We start from the raw sequence: 26,999 nt of genomic DNA, 5'->3' as shown, positions 1-26,999 counted from the left end.
AACGAAATCCAGACTTCTTTTCCGTTTTTAGAAACGAACTTCTAGCAATCGATGAGGGGCTTAAGACTATTTTACACGAAAATAATTATAAGAACCCTTGGATTCTAAGCCGCAGCTCAATGGAACACCTTAACAATTGGACCTATGTTGGAGATAAAGCAAGTTTGTCTATTCTTCAGAAGATGAAGCTGATTTCACTCCAACATGATATTCATTTTCAGGGGATCCCATCTCTTGTGGATCTACTTGGTAACGAAATAGCAGACAGACTTGCAAAGAAAGGAAGCAGCCTAGCGACTTCATCTTCCACTGAGCTCACATACTTAGAACTGTTCTGTCAGGGGAAATTTCTAAATAAGAAGAATTGGATGGTTCCCCCTACTCATGATTGGTATAGAGCCAATAAGCCGGGCCAGTTCTTTCCCGTTTCAAAGTATTTTAATTATGGTAATGGGGGCAAAATAAAAAATAAAAAATAAAAACTTGAATATTCTTAGATGCTATGAAAATAAAAAATTTATAATTTATTAATATTTAAATGAAAACCGGATTGTTAATGATCATAACGAAGATTTATAAATAGAATTAGTATTTCCAACAAATTAATAATCCGTCACATTTAATGATAATACAGTTAAAAGAAATATATGCTATGTTCATGATGAAGAAAGCCAAACCACTCTATTGACATCTGCTAGGTGATATTAACCTTGCTTCCAGATTTGTTATTTAAATTGATAAATATGGCTATTAACTTAAAAGAAGTCATCGGGAAAAGAAGGCCAAAATTTATACTAATTAATATTTAAGAAATTGGAAAAATAAAACTGAAAAAAAAAATACCTAGATGAATATGTCCGACATTGAACTTCTCAGATTTGTAATTACGAATCATATCCACAAACATAGTTGGTGTTCGAAAACAATAGAACATCTATAGGAGGAAAAAAGACATTTGCAAAGGAAATTATACTTACATAATCATATTAATAAAACGTATGTACATATTATTAGACAAAAATTGAGGAAATACCTGGCTTTCCTTTATTTAAAAAATGAATAAAAAACAATAAATGAAGATTATAAAAAATTGATTGAATCTGTTATATCAGATGCAAAATAAAATAATCTATTTTTTTTCCTAAAAAGCTATCAATAATTAATCATATCTTTGGCTTCCTGTTTTAAACAATATCAAATGTAGTATACACTAAAAATGTAAATCTGAATCAAATTTCAGAAAGATAAAAAATAAAAATGCTCGGTTTTCTTTAGTGCACTTCGAAATTACATAAAAAGAAATTATTAAAAAAGTATACGAGAAAAATGAGTGGCAATCATTCCGATTGGTTAACAGATGTCTGCTGAGTTTTTGAGTTAATGAATCTCGGAACGTTTACAGCAGAAAAGCTTTACTATATTTGTTAATTGGCATGTGTTTATAGTATGGAGTATAAAAAAATATTTATTTGTATCTGATTTTAATTGTGTTTTTTAATATCAAAAACAATATCTGCTGAAAGCTTACATCATTATTTCATTGCAATAAAACGTGATATTTCGATATCCGTTCAAAATGTTTGCAAAAATCTTTTTAAAACATTCTGTACAGAGTAGTTATGAATTAAATGAGTAAAAACTGATTTAAGATGTTTAATCATACGTTCAAAGATGAAAGTATGCACGATTATGAGAGAATAAAAAGCAAAATGGTTTGATGTGGCTGCTTTCGTTTATTTTCTTTGTTTCTGAGCATACCAAAAATTTTTGAACATGCTCAGGTTGATCAAACTAAATGAGGTGCATATAGTGCCTATTTTTTTTTGTGTACGTGGTACTTTTTCTGATATTTTTGGTTGAAATTTCTTTGCATTTCCCAATGAAATAAGTTTTAGGAAATCACAAATAGTCAAAATTTTTTTTATCGCTATTTAATGGTTCTTCTATGAGAATAAATTACAGCTGCGGATTATATTTCATACAAAATTTATTTGAAATATCTTGACACAAAATTAGCATATAATACTACTGATTTGCCATTGAATGTTAACCGTGTAATTAATGCGGGAGAGTTCCAGTGAACCAAAAAAAAAACCAATAGTAGAGAACAAAATGAGTTTATTACCAAAAATTATATATAAAAATAGTTACTTTTCGACGCAATCAGGTATTTGTCATATAGTTGGATCCCCTTTTCAAAGAATGTTTCCATTATTGATGTGAGATTGTTCTTAACGTACCTTTGAAGTTCTTCATTGTTGGAAGCTTTTGCCCCCAAGCTTGTTCTTCAATTCAAAGAAGCGAGTTGAAAATCAATCGACTCTAAGCCGCGATGTCAATGAGGAGGAAGGCTAGCAAAGACATAAGTTGTCACAACAGAAAATCAGGCGCAATCGTATTGATATAAATGTTTGAAAGAAATTAAGGATGTTAGATTTTCAGGCAATGAGCCGGCCAGATAAAACTGCGTCTTCGGGGAATAAATTTAGACCTTTCTGCTCCATATTCTTTCCTTTAAAAATTCGAAGAACTCCCAGACCAATGAGGAGCTCCAAAAATGAATGTTTAGACATTTCTGCTACAAATTCTTTCCTTTAAAAAAACTAGAGGGTCGCTATAGATTAATGAGGAGCTCCAACTGTGAACGTTTAGACATTTCTGCTCCATATTCTTTCCTTTAAAAACTCGAAGAACTCCCAGACCAATGAGGAGCTTCAAAAATGAATGTTTAGACATTTCTGCTACAAATTCTTCCCTTTAAAATAACTAGAGGGTCGCTATAGATTAATGAGGAGCTCCAAATGTGAATGTTTAGACATTTCTGCTACAAATTCTTCCCTTTAAAATAACTAGAGGGTCGCTATAGATTAATGAGGGGCTCCAAATATGAATGTTTAGACATATCTGCTCCATATTCTTTCCTTTAAAAACTCGAAGAACATTCAGATTAATGAGAAACTACAAAAAATGTTAATTTTACTAAAGAATGCTACCGCCAATGAAATCTCACATCAATAACAACACTATTCTTCGAAAAAGGGAAACTTGGTCCATCGTTATGATAAATACCAATCTCTATACGGTGATTATTAGAATCAATTTATTTTAGTAATGAATTCATTTTGTGTTTTCTAGGTCCTATTGGAGCTTGAGAAAAATAAACAAGGCCCTCGTATTTCACAAATTATGCTATTATAAAATCTATGAATCGATTTGTACCGCCTGTATACAAAAAGATAAACAATAATTAAAACGTGAAGCGGGATTAATTAAAATCATATTGGAACATTACACAAAAAAGGAGCATAAAGAAAAGAATGAATATCAAACCAAGGCTGTTTCAATTTTGAGCCACTTACTTATGTTTGTCAATAGCTCTCAAACTCGAAATGGCATCGAATCCAACAGATGGGAAAACACATGTGCCTTGATGAAATAGTACATTTAAGCTTGCATGCAAGCATCCGAACGAGTGAAATAAAGGAATATGGCAACAAGCTACAGGTTTCTGAAAGAGTTTTGTTAAATCAAAAAAGAAGAAACAAGTAATGACTTGATGTAGCAATAAATCAATCATTATTCTTTTGAGTGAAAATGAATGTCCCCTGTTTTTCATTATTTTTTAACTTAATTGAAATATACAATTAAATTTAAATATACAATCTTACATGAAATTTTTTAACTAGAAAAAGTCAAACAAATTTGAATTTTTCCATTAATTTCTGCATACATTATTAAGTGTTTGTCTTTGATTCTACTATTATTGATATGTTTTTATTCATTTGAAGATAAAATTACTCCCTCTGTCTTATAACAATAGCAGCAGTTAATGAATTTAATGTGTCCCATATTAATAGTAGCCAAAGAAAAAAATATAGAATGCAATATTATTATTAAAAAGTTAGATTGAATTAAGTAACAAGTTAAAAGTATTACTTTTAATTTTCTTTTAATGTTCAGACTATTTTTGAATTTTTCAATAATTTCGTTATTGTCTTTTAAACTTGCTTGAAATCTCTAGGCTGCAAAGCTTTGCTTTCTTTCTTTTTTCTCCGAAAGAAATGGTTTGATAATACTTGAAATACGTTTTATAGATTTTCCTTTTCTTCAGAATTCCGAATAATGTAGATTTTGGAACTTCAATGGAAAGAGCTTCTGATCTTATGGCATCTCTTCTGCTAAAATTAATATTTTCTCTTTAATCTTTGCATCCATGTTCACAAATAAGTTTTTTCAAAAAATCGCCATTAATATAAGATTCACTTTGACAATTATTTTTGGAAGCACGTTTTCAGGCTCTTGATTCTGTCGTTTTGTAGCACTTAAACTGTTTTGCAGCTATAACGTAATTGCATTTCTGCAACTTGTCAATTTTCTTTCGGTGTAGTCAGAGCTGGCCAATCACAACTCGATCTTTTCTTAAAAAGGCATTTTTTTCTCTTTTTATCTGACTTTCATAGTGGTTTAACATTCAGCTGACATAAAGCAACTGATTTCGATCAACGAATGAAGATTGAAAAATAATTACTTATAATAATTAGGTTAATCTAAAAATTGAAAGATGTGTCAAAACAAATGACAGATGTTTATGAAACATTGATTTTGATTCAAAGTTTCACAATTTTGAGCTACAACATAGCTTGCAGCTGCATTGACAAATTGCTTCCTTTTTAAATATTAGCTTTTAATTCATTGTTGAAGAAAGGGATATTACTTTTTGTTAAATGCCGAGAGAAAAAAAGAGTACTGCATTTTATCCTTGATGTTTTGCTAACTTTTTTTCTATATTTTTAATTGTTCTGCCTAACCTATGTCATGATCTAATGACGTAATATTTTTTAACATACAATGCAAAGAGATTTTCAATTTTTTTTTTTTAATTTTCGTTTTCATGTCATTTTAATAACTGTTTTCTAACTGGATTTTGGCTAATGAAAATTGCTGAATGTTTCGTTGATTTTAGAGTTGAATCATGTTTATTTCGATTTCGGCATCTCCATTATCTTTGAAAAATGACATGCGAGAAAAAATAAATATATAAAAGAAACTAATATAACAGGTTTAGTAGTTGAATTCAACCTTTTATTTTGCTTGTTTTTCTATTGCTATTTACTCAAGTTCCCGAATTTATGGTGCTTCAATTAATTTTAGCATTTAAGTTAATTTTGCTTCATTTAATCATTTGACTGAACATGACTTGCATATTTGACATGACTTGCTTCACATTTGTAACGATGAAATTTTGAAACTAATTTTCACTCAATTCACTATATTTAAATTTCTAAATTTTGCTCACTTATATATTTTCAATGATAATACAACATTTAAATGTTTTCAAAACTTTAATACCACTTAAATGATTAACACAGTTAAGTTTTGATACATGAAAGTGATCCCAATTAATTATGAATTTCAGAAGTAATTGATTTTAAGATACCATAGTATTAATAATAACAAATAATAAAAAAGAAAAATCTTAAAAAATGTTAAATTAAAAATTCAATTTCGTAGTTACAATGATTAAAATGTTTCTTGAATTTTTTTTTTCATTTACTCTTTTCAAGATTTGCAAGAAGAGATTACTTAAAATATAATATTGCCCAAAATATAATATCCAAATAACAACTATAGGGCTTATTTTAAAATAAAGATTTGCCTGATGTAGAAAAAGTTGGCTTTTTCTTCCTTTTATTTGAAAGATTTTATGTAAAATAAAGAAAATGAATTTTTTACCATCGCCATTACCAAGCTGCGAGTTCTATTCTAAGACAGTAGAAGATGGAGTTCTGAATTATTTTTTTTTAGGACCAGTGTTGCCTTTGTTACTTATCAGTAACTATTTTCTACGATGTTAAGCAGTTAATTGAAAAATCATCATTAAATATAGATACTCAGAAAAAAAATCATCAAAAGTCTAAAAACTATTGATATCAATATCTATATTAAGACAAATGCTGAGATTAAATAAATGTGCAGCTTGTCATTTTTTAAACACGTAAAGCATAGAGGTCTAGAGTGTATTAAAACATGTCATTTTTCTTCCATTGTTTCTGTAACTTATAATACACTACTTACCAATAAATCAAATTTAAATATTGGTCCTGTAATTAAAACATTATTAACAAGGCTGTGATGAGTAAGAACTTCCCCTCTGGGTGTACCGGTAGTTCCCTGAAACAGAAATCAAATCAGTTTTTAATGGAAATATATATTTTATCCATAAAAATATTGTAGATTTACATTAACATTTTTTCGATAAGGCCTTCATTTCATTAGTATCTCCTATATTTTATAGGCATTATACAACATCAATTTGGAGATGCAATGAAAGTTGGTAAATAACTACAAAAATTCAGTTAGATAAAAGTAATTTAAAACTGTTCGAAAAAAGAGAAACATTCTTAATCCCTCATCAATCAATTTTATTTATTCATTAAAATATATAAATATACATAAAATATGTTTTCCTTTCTAAAAGATTTCAGTCCCTTTAAAAAGTTAATGTAATATTAAAAATCGTAATTTTTGTGGTACTTTTAATTTTGAGCTGGTTTAATTACAAGCAATTTAAGCCTTTTTAAAATTAAAATTTTTACCTTGTATCAAAATATATGTTGTTTTGCAAATAACGTGCAGTTGGAAAATGAGATAGTTAAAAAAAATGCGAGGCAAATTTATACATAGCAACCGAAAACAATAAAAGATAAAATTATTACCGGGTGTTTCAAAAATGACCGGTATATTTCAAAAATCAATAAAAACTAAACGGGCAGGGATAAAAATACACTGTTTGTTGTGATATGCTTGGGAGAACAGTAAATTTTCAGGCAGACAAACTTGCGATATTAGTTACAATTTTCAAAAACAGATGGCGCTGCAGTTTGGAAAAAATCTAAACTACGATATTTTCCAAATATCCATCATGCGCAGCAATAACATGGCTTAGTCTCAGAATGAAATGAGCAGAAACCCGTGTAAACGTCTCAGGCGGGATGGCTTCACATGCAGAACAGACGTATTGCTTCAGTTGTTCAATTGTTTCTGGATTGTGGCGGTTCACCTGTTCTTTCAAGTGTCCCCACAGAAAGAAGTCGCAGGGGTTCATGTCTAGCAATTTCAAAATTTTTCAAACAGAACCTTTATTGTATTGCTTTTTGGCTCTTTGGTTACATTAAACTTCCGTTGGAAACTTCGTCTTGTTGCAACAACATTGTGTTCTACGCGGTGGAATTCCAACACCAGAAAAATCCTTTGTTCTAAGGAATAAACCATATTTTCACAACAAACTTGCAATCTCTGAACAGCACACGCTTAAAGCAGAAAGACGACTTACAGAATGGCGAAATCAGACACGACCTTCGTAATACGGAGGTCGTGACTCAGACTTCGTTTTTCTTCTATATCTTTTAAATCGCCTGCAGCGACATCTGTTGACGTAAATTGTAACTAATTTTGCAAGTTCGTCTGCCTGAAAATTTAATGTTGTCCCAAGCATATTGCAACAAACGGTATATTTCTATCGCTGTCCGGTTAGTTTTTATTGATTTTGAAATATACCGGACATTTTTGAAACACCCGGTATATTTGTAACTTAAGAAGAATACTTGCAAGTGTCCTGTTTAGAAGTACGAAAAGAAAAACTTATGACAAAGGTGTGCTATATTCTTTAATATGATTGTATTTTACTTTTAAGTACATATTTAATTTTATTTAGAATGTTGTATTTTATTTTTTACATCTGTAGCTAATCCTCTTTTACCAAAATAAAACTGAACGGGTTAGAGTGTATTAGAAGATATAATCCTCCCTCATAATTTCATTATTTACGCAACTGATGATATCGTCTACTTGCCAATAAATCATTGAGAAACTTTTGCAGTTGTTAAAAAAGAAATCTATTTTGTGAATCTGACTTGTTATAGAAGCCAAGCAACTTGGAAATATATCTGTTTTTCTACGTGTACAGCTAAAAAGATCTTCGAGCTTTAATTCATCACATGTATTCTTTACAACAGGAAAATTTTTTCACAGACTTTGTCACATTGTAGTTTTCAAAAAATTCTTCAGTTTTCAATGGATAGAGATAGCTATTTGGTACACGCAGATCCAAAAGAACTCTTCAAACCCTCAAACTTGCGGTTTGTAACACCTTATTAAAGTTCCTTGTACAATCGAGGGGGGGGGGGAGGAACTACCTAATTTTATTATTATCATGAAGTTATAGAAAAAGTATAATTCGAAAGGAATCAATATATTCTTAAATTTTTTAAATTAAAAATGTTATGAGGGATCATAAAAAATACTATTACCGACATCCAGAGAATGCATAAATCTTACGTATTTAAATATTAGAACAACCCCTTAACATAAAATATAAGTTTTATCCTGATGTAATCATAATATATCAATCGAAGTTTGTATTTCTGGGTAATTTTTTCATACGAAATCTATTTATGACATCAAAAGGAGATGCTGTTATAGGAAATTTAGAAATTTGTACAATTTTAAACATGTGCACATTCCCCTGTGAAACTTTTGGGCACATCATCTTTAAATATATGTCAGTAAATTTAAAATATTTTTAATTTTCCTCTGCAATTATCGGCTGCAGAATAAAGTTGGGTGGATCCTCTTTTATCCGTGACTGTATCTTTTTTTTTTTTTGACAATCCTGAGTTTTAACACGATTATCATGTTTCTTGAGACATTACAAGAGTTTGGCACACCCCGCTTTTCTGACAGATATCACGGTGGCATCACGTTGGACGAAGTATAGCTTTATCCATTTTTTCAATAGCGCCCATTATGCCATGCAGAAAAGCTAATAATTTTGCCCCACATTTTCCATGTTGGAATAACTTTATTTTGCACTTAATACAGTAAACTAAAGATTTGAACACTTTTAATAAATTGAGTTTAGTCCATTAAAGCTCCACTTTTATGTTACATAAAGATGATTTTGTGTTGTAATTGAAGATTGTCGTCAATTTCTGAGGAAACTTGATGATAAATACTTTATGATAGGAAACAAAGTATACTTTAAAAGAAATTCAAGTCACATTTTTTCTATCTATTAAATAGAAAAGTTACAAGAAAATTTAATAAGTACTTATTAATTAATGGTGAAATATTAGCGATTCGTTGGAGAAAACAAACAGCAAGCAAACAAACATAATGTTTATTATAACATAGCAATGCAAACAGATGCTTGCTTTCTTCTCGTAAGTTAGAAGCGTCCTCAAACGAACTCACAGGGTTGCAATGCCAATTTGGTTTTAGTGCTATATTTGGCGAATTTTGGCTATTTCACCGTTAATTAATAAATACCTTTTAACAATCGTATTCATTAAGACTATGTAAAATCTAAATGACTGTTAAAAGTAAAGTTTTTTTAAAATTTACTTACAGATGTGAACTGAATATTTGCAGGATCATCAAACTGAAGTGTTTTATCAATCTCTGATAGCAATTTGTCACTCTCTTTGTTACCACTGTCAAGTACATCTTTGAAATTGAGAACTCCACTGCAGAAAAAAAAGATCTTTTCAATTTGCATAATAATTTATTATATTTACCACGATTGCATGTCTCACGGGGGGGGGGAGGGGATCACCTCGTAATTGAGGATGAAAAGCTTCCGGCATGGTGGTTGATTCTCACCATCCTTGTAGGTACACGAAAAGGTGGGGGTTGTCTATCTTCCATTGATAACGGGACGTACTTTCTTAAGGAAGGATTTACCGTGGACGGTGATGGCCCTTAGAACTCAGCCCCATTACCCGCCAGTGTTGTTGTTGCTCTGGTCACTCAAGTTTTTCCGTGTGTTTTCGGGCGGATCGAAGTAGTCTATGATTAACACTATTGCATTTTAAAATTCACTTAAAATTCTTTATAAGAGCAATATGCTAAATAATGTAATTGAATAATGGTACATCATAGCTCTTCGTATATGGCAATAGACCTTCTTTCAATTACTTTAGATAATCAGCGGAACTGTTTTCCTTTCAACTTTCTTGTATATTTCCGAAAATAACACGTTTTGCACTTAATTCCGATTAACAATCATGGGAGTAAAACGACAAAAGACTTCTTAAAAGATCTCCTTCATGTTTGAAGTCATCATCATAGCTTTACTACATCGACTTGACTAGACTGAATCTACCGAAAAACAATCATGTAAAATCTTCCTTTTTCCCCCGATATATTAATAATTAGTTACGCTCTTTAGTAATTATCTAATCACATCCACTTAATAAATAATCTCATTGCACAACATTACTCTATTCACCTTTTATGTTCGGAGGTTGAGCCTTGAGTTCAAGAACTCGATGGTACTCCTTTCAAATCGGCAAAAAGGCACTTTTTATTTCTTCCTTTTGATCAATTCAGTGTAAACTTTACTATATTTCTACAATTTTGGTGTAAATATCACTGAATCCTCTAACTAGCTGCATTTTGATGCTGGTGCAATTTTTTTGAAACATAATTTATTAAAATGCATGTATTCAGTTGGTTATGTTTTTGATTTATTGCATCTCGATACATAAAAATAAGCACTAATTGATTGTCAACCTTTTGATGTTTTGAACTAAAATTTAAACTATATTTGCGTCTAGACGCCTTTGGGGACTCATTGTTTCATTGGAATTGATATTTGCCAGAAAGTACAATTAAATATTTTGCGTAACTATGCCTTACGGGTTGCTTCGATAAAATGTTTATAAAATTCTAGTTTTAATAGGCGTATAACATACTATTTGGGAAGTCTTACGCCGCTCTGTTCAGCGTACTACGTATTTGTCTAATCTTCTGTCTTCATCTTTGTACATCCAATTATATCTCATGAAAGAAGAGCAGTATTTAAAAAAAGGGCGCATTTTAGAAATATATCACCAGCCCTGATTTTGAAGTACAAGTATAACATCTCATTTACATAACAAGTTGAATCAACATAAGTTATAAACATGCATTAATATAGCAAGTGTATACCAAAGAAGGAGAATGAAATTCAATTGGTTGATTACTCGATTGTAGATAAATTGGTAAACCAAGTGTAACAAAAAAAAAGAGTGCCACAAAACACAGAAGAATTTCGAATATCTTTCATATCTGTTACTTCTTCAAAATATTCAATTAATTGAGATCTTTGCAATAGTATTATAACAAAGAGAAGTATCCATATAATGACTCAAAATATCAACACTTTCTCTATGAATCTTCAGTATTAATAACAAGTACAGAATTTAATTTAAAATATACCTTATACGGAAACCTACTCAGCATGGTAAAATAAGCCAAATCTTCAAATCCTGATGGTTATCAATGGAAAAACCCAGCATGGTAAAATAAGCCAAATCTTCAAATCCTGATGGTTATCAATGGAAAAACCCAGCATGGTAAAATAAGCCAAATCTTCAAATCCTGATGGTTATCAATGGAAAAACCCAGCATGGTAAAATAAGCCAAATCTTCAAATCCTGATGGTTATCAATGGAAAAATTCAGCATGAATATTTGTAGCAATATAGAAAATGATATGAGTTTCATTGAAACGATGCGAGTATTAATTTTATTTAATACTAGTCGCTTTTGGCGACCCGTTACTTGGCCAGATATTTGGGTTATATTTAATTTTAGTTAAATCGCTTAGGTAAAATTCTTTGATGTCTGATTCCGTCAGACATCAAAGCTGTGTTATTTTAATAGTCTTACAAATGTTCTATTCATTGTGTAAGTCGTATCACTGACTCTCCGACCCGCCCGAAGGCACACGGATAAAGAAAACAGAATGGCCGGACCGCCCAACAGCAACATTGGCGGGAACTGTGGTTGAGTTCTAAGGTCCATCACCGACCACGGTACAACCTTTCCGGAAGTAAGTACTTCCCGTTATCGATGGGAGGAGCAGATCCCCCACCTATTTATGTACCCACCAGGGTGGCGAGATCGAACCACCATACCGGAAGCATCTCATTGTCATTTCGAGGTGGCCCCCAGGGGTTTCTATTCATTGTGTATATGGACTTTCTTGAGAGAGACCAGTTCCATCAAATAATACCGCTATTATATCTGGTTCATTTATTTTTAAAGTTTGCAATTCACGTTTTTATTCGTTTTGTAAACTTTATAGATATTAAACAGAATCCTTCTTTAACTTTCAAAAAGGATTAAAAAAAAATCACGCGATCAAATATTTGATGAAATATAGAAAGCGACTTCAGTTTCATTCGCAACAATGAAATATACACAAAAATATATTTAAAAATTACAGAATTTTACAGAAACTAAATTGGTATCATCGAAAAGATAATTTTTAGGATTTAAAAAAAAAATAGTGTAAAAATCTTTTTTTGAATTTCGGGGATATTTTCTGAAAAAAAAATCTAGCTTATTTTTAATAAATTAAAATTCTAATTAAATTTTAAAAAATAGCTCCGATGTGTATATTTTCATTTTCCAGAACGTATTTGGGCTAAATATGGTAATTCTAGATCAAATGATCTGGCCTGCAAAGCGCCAACACACGTATTCATCTTTATTATTAGATCGCCGATCTTTTTGGTTGTCGTATTCATATGCCCGCGGGCAGATAGACTTCCATTTTCAGAATTTTATTCAAAAATTTGATAAATATCTACAGATTTGGTATTAAATCTACTTGTTGAGCTTATTTGTGTTTTGAAATCCTGTTCATAATCATTCAGATAACTTAATTTCCTTAATGATATGTTTAGATCCAGACAGATTTAAAACAGACATTTATCAAAATCTAGAATGAGATTCTTTTATGACTACAATATTTTCTTTCTGTATACATCCTATGGGAGAGAATAAAATTTGAAAAATCAACTTTCAGCTCTTAACTTACCTCTTTTTATCATTCAAAATCATAATTATACTTTCTAAAGTCGGAAACCTGAAAACAAACAAACAAAAATTATAAAAAGACTGCATTTGAAGGGGAAAAAAATGTTACAATATAAATTACTGTCGTTAATTTTTACTTGCTGCTTTGCAATTTTCCAGGAGTTGAATTCGGTAAGTCTGGAAAAATATCACACAATATTTTATAATAATCTTGCGTTTTGAAAACATCCCACGTCACGAGTGATTTGCAACCAATCTACAAATGCAAAATTTAGTTTAATAAAGATTAAAAACTATTACTTGCTCTAAAATGATTTGAAAATTACATTACAATTAATGTAACCAGATGTTCTGGAATTAGATTCAATGGCAAGTGCTCAGATTTGTATATTTTGAATAATTGTCGTGAAAAATCAAAATTTCAAACTTAAATATTGATAAATAGAATAAAAAATAATAACTAAACAGCAGAGAAAACAAAATTTTAAAAGCGCAAGAAAAATTTAACAATTTTTAATAAAAAAATCTGAAGGCTGAAAGAAAATCGTGAAGAGTGAAATACTGTACGAAATACAGCACTACTATCACGGCATGTCACATCCCCGTTCCAAAATCAGTTTGGAATGCATATGAGTGAAAAAAGAATATAAAATGTGTTTTTTTATTTTATGAGTGAATAAAATAAGTTAATTCTAAAGAGTAACCAATATATAAATCGATATATAATCAATATATTTATGACGCTTATATTTTCACAGAAATACAAATGCGATGGCAAGGCAGCGATTTTGGAGCCGGAAGACTTCAGCTTCGAAACTCTATTCCACCAAAGAGCCGTCGTGTATGCAAGCCAGAAACATGCTAATCTGATGCAATGGTCCAGACTGTTTTGCATTCATTCCCATTTCCTTCTCTGTGTTTCTTCGGGCCATAACTTCTTAAGACCTTGCCCTTTATTGACCAGACAGGAGAATCGGGAACATGGCGGACGTTCACGCCAAATTGTAGCTTTTTGTTAGCGATAATCGCTTAATGTGACAACCTTTCTCATTTTGTAATAACCCTAAAAGCGAAAAATTGATGCCTCAAAACCGATAAATCGCCAATTTTCACGTCGGGCATTTTGTGGCTTCAAAAATACCAAACCAAAACATCACGATCTCACACAATAATAATGAAAAAAAGTTTATAAAATGGATTGAAATAAAATTGAAAAGGCTGGGGTTATTTTTTACAGCATATGAACTCTTGAAAATTAGCAGTAAAATTGTTACTTAATTTACATTTCAAATCATTTCATGTCTTTTGAGGGATTAGTATCTGAAGGAAAGTGATAATTAAGCTTTTATTTGAGATTTCACATATAAAATATTAATGTAAATAGGAGGAGGGATGAACTAAAGATACATTTAAATCTATAAAAAAAATTCCCATACTATTTTAATGCGTTTTCTAGAATAACGCGACGCATAAAATGCAAAAATAAATAAATTAAATTAAAAAAACACTAGAAAATAAAATTAAAAATATGAATAAAAACAACATCAGTTCAAAACATTGAAAAAATTTTCTTAAAGAAAAGAGTGAAAACGCAACATTTGAAAATGAATACATTCATAAATTGTTGAAAAGTTCTCTAGCAAAGGATAATAGTGGAGTAATCACACATATATAGAGAATATTCAGAAAAGTGAAACAAGCGTCTTTTGTATATATCTTTTGCAATTAGACGTAGGTATATTTCCAATTGCAAAGTTTCATCGTATAAGGTAAGCAAGTATATAAAACAATTTGGATTCCGCAGTGGAAAAAAATTAAAATTTGCAAAAATTACATTTTTATACAATCCTGATAAAAAGAAATATTGCGATTTTTTCGCTAACATTTCATGTTTTTCTAAGCACAAATGAAGTTTCATTTTTCTATCCATCAAATTCGTAGAGACATGCTTATTTTTAAATTTAGGGGGTTTAATCCTAAATTTAAAGTGAAACATTTATTTCAAAAATACTAATTTATTCAATTATATAAAAACTGTCCTATGTAATTATTTTTTAATACATCCTCCAATTATATCACGCCTCCAAAAAAATTGCTCATATGTTATATTGTTCACTTTAAAAGGTCAACAGTTTCAATTTCGATTCTATATAAAAGGAAAATCCATTGCAAAATTTGGTCTTTACAAACATGAAAGATGTCAAATTTTTTTTAAAAAATGTAACAAAAACTGTATATACGAGAGAAATAATATTTCCTAACACATAAATGAAAATTACCTTTTTCAAACAGTATTCTAGTTCCTCTTTCTGATAGGCTGGATTAATATTCACCTATATAAAAAAATTTAGACCATTTAATATTTAGAAAATCAGAACTGACATTTTAAAGTGAAATTTCTTGTGAACTTTTAATTTTGATTTCGAGGAAATGGATGTTTCATAAGTTAGAGAATGTAATAGGTTTAGACTCTATTATTTGATGTAAAAATTTAGGATTTTATTTCGTTTTCACTCTAATTTATAAATAAAATGAGAAATTATCTTTCATAAATTATATCAGAACATACTAATAAATATTAATGAAATATATTTGTGAAATTTTAAATAGCGTTGGAAAAAAAAAATTGCTCAGCTGCAATTGATTAAATCTTCGTAAAAATTATGATGCTTTGGTAACTATTAGATTCATTTAAGTCTTAGGACGTGAGAAATAAACTTATCACCAAATTAAAAAAAATAAAGTAAATGGTAAGTTGTTTTGTAAATTCTGATTAAATATATTGTATCTTAATAACTTTAAAAAATCACAAAACCCTTTGATAAAATAACAGTTTTAGAAATCAAATTAATTACATTTATTTATCATCCTTTATCTAATTATAAAATAGTTATTTGCCGATAAATAACGCTGAAAAGAATTTTAGTTAAGTTTTCTCTAAATATTCCGATGAAACAAAACCTGGATATTTAAATTTCTTATTTCAAACTATAACGTAATGCCTTTATTTGTTAATTACCAATTATCAAATCAAATTAATTTTACCTATTTAATTAATTTGTCTTCTTAAATCAACCACAATTTCAAAACTTTTTTAATATACTTTTATCAGAAGAAAAGGACGCTTTAAACGTTGTATGTGCAAAAACGATTTATTTCCGAGAAAATATTATTAATGGATGAATAAATTCATTGGAAGAAAAAGATTTGGTTTTGCCATCTATTGTTTTTATTTAATATTAGAAAATGTACTTGATCATCAAAAAATCACCGCCCGGCTAAAAAATTCCTCTGCAAAATAACAAGATCGGCTGGGGTAATTATAATTCATGATATGGTTAAAAGGGACCATGGGTTTTATGTTTCGTTAATATTTAAAAAAAATATGTAAGTTAAGAAAATTATGTAAATCATAATAAATTACATCATTCACTTCTCAAAACTTGTTATTTTTATCAGTAATGATCCATATCAGAGCTTAAATTCAAAAACATTTCATAGTTATCAATAAACAAACCTCAAATTAACTAAATATATTACAAAACAAACTTCAAATTAACTAAATATATTACAAAACAAACTTCAAATTAACTAAACATATTACAAAACAAACTTCAAATTAACTAAACATATTACAAAACAAACTTCAAATTAACTAAACATATTACAAAACAAACTTCAAATTAACTAAACATATTATAAAACAAACTTCAAATTAACTAAACATATTACAAAACAAACTTCAAATTAACTAAATATATTACAAAACAAACTTCAAATTAACTAAACATATTACAAAACAAACTTCAAATTAACTAAATATATTACAAAATCACTTGATGCTCTTCCTTCTAACATACAAAATATTCAATTTCCAAAAAAAAAATTAAAAATACGAAATAAATAATTAAAATATTATGTGCAAAAAGGACTTTTTAAACATAAATAAAAGAAAGACTTTCATTACCAAGATCAAACCGGCTTTTGCAGCAGCCAATTGTGTCAGGGGCCATTCATAGCAATTTGGACTGCACAAAGCAATTTTGTCACCTTTTCGTAAACCAATAGACATCAAGCCAGAGGCAAGACTTTCTGCCTGAAACGGAACTTGCTAATATTATTAAAAATTAAAAATAAAGTAATGGGAAAAGTTTACTCAGATATAAATTATTTATATTATTATTTGAAAAAAAAAGTTAATTAATCTACTTTATATAAGAACGCATTCGGCATAATAATCAAATCGAAATGCGCTTTCATTTGGCAAAAATATATTCCCAAATTTTATTGATATAAATTATTGAATTAAACATCCAAGACAGGCTATTAAAATATGTTGCAGAATAAGAAATGCAAGAAAAGGGGGAAGTTGGAACATCAATTTTACTCTGTTTAAATAAAAGACTATTTCTTTTAGAGAAAAATTTAGATTAATATGTTATAAAAAATTATAAGTATAAAAAAGACATAAATGGAACTAACAAACGCGGTCATAGTTTAATAAGATTAAGAGTAAATTTTAAAAAGTGCAAACCTATAAAAAAATTTCTCTTTTATTTCAATTTGATTAAATTGTTTTGGAATTCCAAGTAAGTTCTTGTTGTATTGAGGAAAATAATTGATGAAAATTTCTGATGAATATGTATATTATTTTTTGAAAAACAGAAAGGTCGAAAAATACCAAAAAAGTAATTTTTTATTAGGTAGAATTCACCAACCGAAAAAGAAAATTTATTCTAAAACGATTTCAATTAATCGATTTAAAAAAAGGACAATTAAATTTGAAGTTAAAATTTTGTTTCAATTTATTAAGCCTGAATTTATTTTTCCTATGTGTATTACGCTCGCGAATATATTTTAATGTTTTGTGAGATTTAGTTGCCACAAAACACGACATTTGTCTTTTTCAAATTTATTTTTTTTCTTTTGAAAAACAACCATTATAAGGCCATTTGAAATCATAGAATAACATTTTTAGCATAGAATTCTTTTTCTATTGACGAATTCGGATAGATAGTAAAGTACAATGACACTGTTTTCCAGATATCTATTTAAAATTTTTACCAATTATTCGCTTTTATATAACACATACTCAAAGAAATTTCAACAATTTTGTTCCAATGTTAAAAAAAAATGAAGAAAAGAAATTATTTTAAGTTTTTTTTAAGTTACTTCTGCCCTAATTAAATGATCATTTAACACCTCACTTATAGGTCTTTTTAATATACCTAAAGCTATTTAATTTTTAAAGCTATTTAACTTCCACGCCTCCCATTATCCATAGTATATCCAGAAACAAACTTAGCAACTTGTTTGGATATCTATATCCCCTTAAACCATAAAAATCACTTTCTGTATTTTCTTTTTTTTGGGGTGGGGGGTGCATTTTATTTCTTAACATTATAGTGCTATTGTACTATAGCGATATTCTATAGCGTTTTCCTAAAATACAATATCCTGTCACATTTTATGAAATAACAGCGGATGAATTTATACAATTTCAAATACGTTAATTTGCAACTGCTCATGTTACTAGCGAAATCCTGCTTTTTTAAAACTGCCTTCACATGTTTAAAACAAGTAAATGTATATATTTAATTTCCTAAAAAATGTCAAAATTTAGCAAAATGCTCGTAAATACTTAAATATGTTTAATACAAAAATGTTTATGGAGATATATGAGAAGTAGTTCAAACTTTTTTGTTGTATTATACGAATTCGCTTTCTAAAGAAATGCTTATATGAAAATTCACCAAATTTGTCTACAAATGACTATATTTCACCCTCACGAAATGCATGATATGATACTACTTCAACCATGGAAATTCAGAAACTTAGATAATAAAAAAAAACTGTTAATAAAGGAATAAAAAAATAAATAAAAATCGTAAGTTATTTTTAGTAATATTTAGGTTAAATTATTGATGAAAAATACATATTGAAATAATACATCTGCTCCAAAAATAATGAAATTATTGCTCCAAAAATGAAGAAGCTTTTAAACTCATATTAAATTTCATTTTTTCTTTAATGATGGTTTAGTTTAGTTATATTAAAGTCCCGTTGTAAAGCAACACGAGAGCTATTTTGGGACGGATCTCGTCATTTTGAACCGCGGTCAGATGACGAGGACGATACCTGAGCTGGCACCCCTCCTCTCCACTCCACACCACACCACACCAGCGTGGCAGCGTTTGGCATGACGGATTTAACGTGCAACAGACCCCTTTACACGACGGTTCTTTGGTGGAATTGGGTCTCGAATCCGAAACCCTACGGTTCACAAGCCGAGACCTTACCACCGGGCCACCACGGCCCTCTTTAATAATGGTAGAAGAATATTCTGTTTATAATGGCACTTGCCATGCACAAGCTCGCTGACGAAGTCAGCGATTTTAAGCCAAGGGAGCGTCTCTTGTTTTTAGTAGCGCCAACTAGGGCCAAGAGTACGTCTTAGCTACTCACACATCTCATTCGCTTGCACAACCCCTTTTTACAGGGGAGCACATTCACACATCTCACAGATAGAATAATGGAAGAACAACCATGCCCACACCGGGACTAGAACCCAGGACGTCCAGAACACGGGGAAGACGCGCTACCCCTATGCCAGGATGCCGGCAGAATATTCTGTAGTAAGCAGAATTGATAGAGAATTAAAAATTACTATATTTAAAAGGACTCAAGTAATTTGAAAGTTTGAAGTATAAATCGAAGATCAATGAAAAGACCCACAGATAATTAAATGCTAGACAGATACTTGATCAGTCTGCCGAATTAGCAGAATATTAATTTTATCTACATTATTTTCCATTAAACTCACTTTAATGATAAGTAAAAAAACCCATAAAATTCGATATTCATTTTTGTTTGTTTTTACTTTTAAAAATTCACATTCATCATTCATTATATAGGGTGTTCATTAATTATTGTCGGGGTTTCCGTACCTCATAACTTTCGAATAAAAAATATTACGCAAAAACCGATTACGTATTCGTAAATTACAACTCAAAAAATTTTATTAATGATATTAAAAAGATTAATGAATTTGCACATGGCTGCCCTTCGCGCCTCGTAACACATGGAGACGAAATTCGATTTCCCTCCACGTGTTCTTCAGCATTTGTGGGGTAACATTTTGGATCGCAGTAACAATTCTGCGCTTCAGTTCATCAAGGGAGGGCACAGGGATCTTGTACACAATGTTCTTGACAAACCCCCATAGAAAGAAGTTCAACGGTGTTATATCTGGTACTCGGTCTTCCCGCTCCCTTTCGGTGTAGAACGCTACCAGTTTCCTGAAATTGTGTTAACCAGCGTCTGATAGAATTATCCGACGGAGGATCTTTCTTGTACGTGGTCCTGAAGCGACGTTGAGTAGTTATGACTGATTTAGTTTCGAAAAACCACAATACACACATTGCTTTTTCTTGCACGATCGCTTTTATTTATTACGTCATAATTACCCAGATTGCAAATGCGCTAAGATCGCATTGTTGCCACGTAAAATTCTTTGAGTTGTAATTTACGAATACGTAATCGGTTTTTGCGTAATATTTTTTATTCGAAAGTTATGAGGTACGGAAACCCCGACAATGATTAATGAACACCCTGTATTGTTATTTTAAAGCATGTGGCGGTATAAAAGCATTGTTATAAAACTGATTTTAACATTGGTTATGAAAAAATACAGGGTGTCCCACAAGGTATGCAGCGTCTAGTTTTTACAAATTCGGGTAGAACAAGTTAAGACGAATATTTTAATATATAGCATATGGAGTCTCTGGATATACAATCATAGTCTAATTACACGAAAAACGTTAATTATGAATCCGATAGTTTGTATTCTAGATTACGATGCCTATGACGATTGCCAACATGGAAACTTTCCTAGGTGATTATGCAAATTCGTGGCAGGCAATGAGAGGAAAGGAGTGTCTGCAAGTGAATATGCAAATTCCTGAGGGGCAAACAGGTTTGATGAGAATGAGACGCGCGTTATTCGATAAAAAATTTCTGTGTAATGGGCGTATTCGTTAAGGCTCTGAAATGAGCAAATATTCGATTGAGCACTGTGTTTTCATGGTGCTGACTTATCGTGAATTACAATCATCATATCACAGTGTGGTGAAAAAATTCGGCAATCACCACAATATAAACAGTACGACGATTAAAAGAACGTAGGAAGATTTAAGGAAACCGGCACTATGTTAGACAATGTGCTAGCGAAAATGTGCAAAGAAAAAAAGAGATGCGTGCAAGAACAGAACCTACTGTTCAGAAAGTGAAAGTTTTTGAATGACAGTGACATCCCATTCTTGCACGACGTAAACAAAATAAGCGATTATTGGTTTATGCAAGATAGTGCTAGACCTCGCCGCACTCTCAAAACTTCGACCTCTTAGCGGAACATTTTCACGATAAACTGGTCGAGTTGGATTCTATTACGAAACAAATAATGGTAGAGAATGACCACCTTTCTCCCCGGATCGTAACGCGTGCGACTTTTTTTTTTTTTTTATGGGGACGTTTGAAAGATACAGTGCATTTTATACAACTTTCAACATTGGATGACTTGAAAACAGCAATTGAAACTGAGGTCAAGGAAACTGCAACAGATATTTTGCAGAAAACAATCGAGTAATTCGATTCCAAACTTCGAAATTTTATTTGTTCGAAAGGCCGCCATATCGAAAATCTATTTCATTGAAAGTTCTCAATAAACATTTATTTTCACTTGGTTTTATTCATTTCTTGAAATTTTCCTGACACACGCTTCACACCTTAATTAGACTATGACGCTATATTCGGGGACCCCACATGTTGTACATCAAAATACTCGTCTTGACGTGTTCTATCCGAATCTTTAAAAATTAGACGCTGCCAACCTTATGGGACACCTTGTATATTAAAATTATATAAATGGCACAAACAGGAAATGATTCCCATTTGAATACTAACTTTTTGAATATTAAAATGGTATAAATGTAGCCTTTGAGCTATAATATATTTCAAAGTTATTGAGTTAAAATAATTAATTTTTAATGAATTAGAAATTTAATTCCGACTTTGAAATAAAATCTTTTTAAGCGTTCGTCAATTTTCTAAGAAGTAACTGCGCGAAATTTAGAGCCTGACTAAGACAGAGGCATACAGGGCGGTTGTCCCGGGCCCCCACATCAGAAGGGCCCCCCAAATCGAATAGAAAGTTTATTTTACGTTCCTTCTTTAATGAACTTTTTAAAACAAAATATCAGTACAGTGTAAAATCCGTCAGTTTTATGTTAGTTTTTCATTAATCTATCGTATGAACACACACACACAATCTATATTTCGTAAATCCATGGCTTTCTAGGGCGGAATTCAGATAGATTTTCGCAATTACGATGGACAAATTTAGCCGCCAATCAAAAGCCTGTATTTTTTGTTTGTAGAAATTTTGTTTTGTTTCTATGCAATAAATGCAAGAAATAATTAAATACTACATATGAAAATAGCTGTTGAGAATTTTGTATATTTTTCATCTAAAAATAAATTAATATTTAGTTTATGAGATTTAGGAGTTTCTCTTATAGTCAGATGCTTAAGATATTTGTAGGAAGCATCCTAATACAAATCTTACCTTAGCATTTTATCAGATTGCATTTTAAATTCAATGGTTAAATGTGGTACTTCTAGTTAAGACTAAAGAGTGTTTTTAGTTTTAAGTTTAAATAGAATTTGAATTAATTAACGAAAAATATCAAAGACAAGTTCTATGCAAGGTTCTTCATTACTGAAGTAGTGAAGCAATGGGTCCCCCAAAGAATTTTTTCCCCGGCCCCAATTAGGCTAAATCGAGCCCTAGCGAAATTTATAGGTAATATGTCGATGTGTAGAATTTTTAATGTTAAATTTTTCGTATAAGAAGAAATTTTATGGTAATTTGATAGCTTTTATGTATACTATAAATAGCAGAAAAAGTCAATTACTTCTTGTCTAAGTTCAGAGTAAGTTTTGGATACGTTTTGGTGAACCGAAATCACTGCCGTTTTGTCTCCGCATCTATCAGCACTCCGATCAATCATATCTCCAATTCAGAGACCCGAAAGGGGAATCTGTCCTGGCATGAAATAGTAACTACTTGTAATTTTTCTCCGTGCTTCACTGATGCATCTAAGTAATAAATATTTAATATCATAATAATAAATATTAATAAAAAATGACAAATAACACAATAAAGAATATAATCTATATCTATACTTGTAAATAAAGCTCAATGTGTGTGTGTGTGTTGGCGCTCTACAGGCCAGGTCATTTGACCTACAGCTACCAAATTTGGTACATGTATACCTTAGAGGTCGGGAATGTGTACCTGGGGTCCCTTTTTTTGAATTTTTAATTAGAATTTTAGAACTAACTTTACCGCCAAAAAAATCTTCCATTTTCCCCACCGCCAAATGAGTAAGGCTTCATTTTTTTTTTCTCCCAACAGTAATGAGGCTAGGGTTAACATTTTTCGGCCGATTATTTCAAACGATTCTGTTTATTTTCTTAGTGTTTGATGCATTTAAAATTAAACATTGTTAATGAATCGATCTGTTCATGATGAATCTGAGAAAATTTTGTTGACACATTCTTGAGATATTACATAAATTAAGAAAGATATTCTTTAGTGCCCATAAAGTTTAAACGCTCAGTGACTCTGTTATCTGTAATCATATTATAAAAAAATGCTTTGTTTCAGTAAAACATATTATCATATTAATTGCAGATTAATTCTTTCCACTTTAATTTAAAGCATAAATTCTACCAGAGGTAACAGAAAATTAGTGAGATACATATTACCTTATGACTGAAGGCCTTTATAATAATATGAGTGAATTATATGATTCTCAAAATTTGAAGTTTTAAAATATTTTGATGAAGAATCGATTAAAGTTGGAATTGCGTAAAATATTTAATTATTAAAATTTAAACGAACATTAAGATTGGCGAACCGGCTGGTCGCCAAAGGCGGCTAGTATAATAATAAATCTTAATATTATTTTAATATCCTAATCTGACAATTGACAATTTGGGATCCAGACATAGACAAAGTAAAAAACATTTTGAATCAGCTCGGATTTTGAGACATAATTATTTTGGCCTAGGAAAGGCCTAATAGAAAATATTCTGGTTCTGCATTCTTTTATACTTTCTCATATACATAGAAAAATTCAAATTCGAGATTTTGATGAACCTCCATGTTGCAGACTTCTAGTCCGAAAAAAATTTTGCCTGTCTCTAAACACGATAGCTCAAAAACGTTTTGAGCTATACGAATGAAATTTGGTTTATGGTCTCTATTCCAAATTTAAATATTCTATAAAAATTTCAACAAGTTATTCAGAGGAAGTCTATCTGTCCGACTGCACGAATATAATTTAACAAGATTTCTATAAAATCAATTGAGTTAAATAGATAAAATTTGTTGCATCTAAAGTGTAAATATGTAATATTTGCGAAACCAAATCTATCAAGGGGTATACCGACTGCAGGCCTTTAATTTCACACGTTTGCAAACTCAATTACTCAAACACCGGGTGACTAAAATATATGAAACTTAGAATGCGATTTTGTGAATGCATTTGCAATTATATGTCAAATTTTGATTATAATTCATCGGCCAAAAAAGGCAACCAAATTATATATATGGTGTTCTGGTGCTTCTGCATTAACTGCATCGCAATGAATAATTGCTAACGATCGCACTCGAATATGTCCTTTTGTAACTGTTGTTCGCAAATGGCCTTAAATTAATATATATTTAGTAGAAAGAAATCGAGAAAGTTTCTGGAAGACCAGTCCTGCTGTTTTAATTTTCTAGAATAAGAAATGACATACACTAAAGGATAGATTTTTAACTCCGTTTAGTTTTATAAATTTCGGAGGCCATTTTTATTATACATTAACCTTTTTTGTAATACTGGTCTTATATGCTACCTAAGCAATGGAAGCTCTAAATTTAATATTATACCTAAATTCTCAAATACTGCTTAAATGTTACAGATGCTATGAAATAAAATCCTTAAAAATAAAATTAATTAACTCTTAACAAAAAATTAAAAAGTGTTCATTTTTATATTTCATTCACTTCGTATTAATATAAATTTTTGAAAATGATATAAAAATTCAGTATTTAATAAGTTAATGCATATATTGCCTATATAGTTTAGTGAACATAATTATTTCAAATTTTTTCTTCTATATAAGTTTGCACTTTAAATAAAAGAAAATTAATCAAAAATAAAACTTTTACACACGAGCTTGCGAAATATTTCAATTTCTTTTTCTTAATTGTCTTTACAAAGTTCTGTTTTTTTTTTTTTTTTGTTTTTTTTCATTTACGATTAAACAAAACCTTCACTTTTTTTTTCTACGGATAAATCAAATTTTCTCAAAACTATTTTCTCTAACAAAAAGTTGTTTCAATGCCAAATTAAAAAATAAGGAAATAAGATTTTAATTTAATAATTTTAATAATGAATGTCCTTTTAGGAAATGTTGATTAAAATAACCCTTTTTACAAAATTTCATTAACATTTTTTTTAATCCAAGCTCATTTTTATAGTCATATTTGTTTCCAAATTCTGAAAAATTGGAACATTTTGATCTTTTTTCTTTACTCAAAAATTTCATTCTCTGCTCAGAATATAAAAATTTCGTTACTCAAAAAACTTTTTCTCTACTTAGAATATCGGAACAGGCTGGAAAAAAATTTATTGCTCTTTTTATCTTAATATAAGGTATTGTGTATGATTTTAATAAATAAATGCATATTGAAATCATCACAAATACAGCTTGTATTAAATTATAATGCATATTTTATATATTTTATTTGAAAGAAAGGTATCAGGAAATTTATATAAAAAGAAATTAATATCAATTAAGCATGAGAATAAAAATAATTATGCGAAATACGAATTCATTTTATTTAATATCTAAGATATACGAATAAAAATTATTCAAACAAATTTCAACAATCTAACCAAGAACTTACTACTTTAAATTACTTTAAAAAAAATTTAAAAAATCACCTTATGTAGAAAACTGAGCATTTCCGAAAATATACGAATCTTAAGACTCAGTTTAATTAATTCTCTGTTATAAAAACGTCTTATTTAATTAATTCATTAAGTTATAGTTTGTAAAATAAAAATTTCAACTTACCTGACATTTTGATAATGCAGTTTTAGCAACTCCAAAAATTTTTTCGAAGTCCTAAATTTAATCATTGCAGGAGAAAAGCAGCAGATCTTCTATACAATATGCATCTCTTATTTTAAAAAAGCGATTAATTATTAAAAGTACAATAAGTGGAAGAAAAGTCTTGAATTGAGAGGTAGCAAAACATCAATAATTGCAGACAGGGAAAATTCCCTCGATTACTTGAGCACTGTGACTTGAAAATTTCCTTGCGGTCAAGGACAGTGCAACGCATGAAGTAATTAACTTCCGCGACACGCTGTTTTGTTTATTTTCTAGTGGTTTTCACTTTCTTGTATATGATTTGTAATGACGAGCGTGTTATACTTCTTAAGAAAAACACATTACTCAAACAAAACGCAGCACTCAGACATTTCTTTCGAAGTATCTATTTAAATTCAAGTCAAAAGCACAACCAACATTCTCCATCCGCCACACAAGCTTTTCTAATATCATATATTTAAAAAAAAAACTCAACGGCGGCGGCGAATCTCGCCAATCGTTTCCGCAGACGCGCCAATGGTGGCCAATCACACCTTTGACCCAAGAAAATGATTAATCTCAATTTAATTGTTATTTGAAATTAGAACATTTTGTACGCCATTGTGACGAGCTGCCGAAACTTTACAATACAAATATGTTACATATAAATTCAATACCAAGTGTTAAAATTTAAGAATTAAAAAGAATTACAATAAAATTTAGATATATATGATAAATTATAAATGAAAATACTAATTACATTCTTCAGTAGAAACAGGCAGTGTAGACAACGCATCTGCATTCACAAGTTTGCTTCCCGGGCAATGTTTTATATCTGGGTGATACCTCTGCAGGGCAAGAGTCCATTGTTGTAACTTTGATGACTGTGGGACATTCTTAACGATGTAAGTTAGCGGATTATGG

The 26,999-nt window shown here is 30.1% G+C and overlaps 1 protein-coding gene across 1 annotated transcript in view; it reads right to left on the bottom strand.

Moving 5' to 3' along the window:
• The window catches only part of LOC129962813 (medium-chain acyl-CoA ligase ACSF2, mitochondrial-like), a 36,082-nt gene extending 9,571 nt beyond the window's left edge, over positions 1-26,511 (bottom strand). The window contains exons 1-10 of the mRNA XM_056076812.1: positions 26,058-26,511; positions 22,838-23,021; positions 16,834-16,962; positions 15,146-15,199; positions 13,004-13,122; positions 12,868-12,915; positions 9,407-9,524; positions 6,076-6,171; positions 3,360-3,508; positions 925-934 (exon numbers count right to left, since the gene is read on the bottom strand). Of these exons, the coding sequence (XP_055932787.1) occupies positions 925-934; positions 3,360-3,508; positions 6,076-6,171; positions 9,407-9,524; positions 12,868-12,915; positions 13,004-13,122; positions 15,146-15,199; positions 16,834-16,962; positions 22,838-22,933 (819 nt within the window). The 5' untranslated portion in view covers positions 22,934-23,021; positions 26,058-26,511. The remainder of the gene's footprint in view (positions 1-924; positions 935-3,359; positions 3,509-6,075; positions 6,172-9,406; positions 9,525-12,867; positions 12,916-13,003; positions 13,123-15,145; positions 15,200-16,833; positions 16,963-22,837; positions 23,022-26,057) is intronic.
• Between the last annotated feature and the right edge of the window lie 488 nt (positions 26,512-26,999).

This window comes from Argiope bruennichi, chromosome 3 (assembly GCF_947563725.1).
Source record: "Argiope bruennichi chromosome 3, qqArgBrue1.1, whole genome shotgun sequence".
Taxonomy (NCBI): domain Eukaryota; kingdom Metazoa; phylum Arthropoda; class Arachnida; order Araneae; family Araneidae; genus Argiope; species Argiope bruennichi.
Note: the sequence above shows the minus strand (reverse complement) of the source record. Positions and strands in the feature narration are given on the sequence as shown.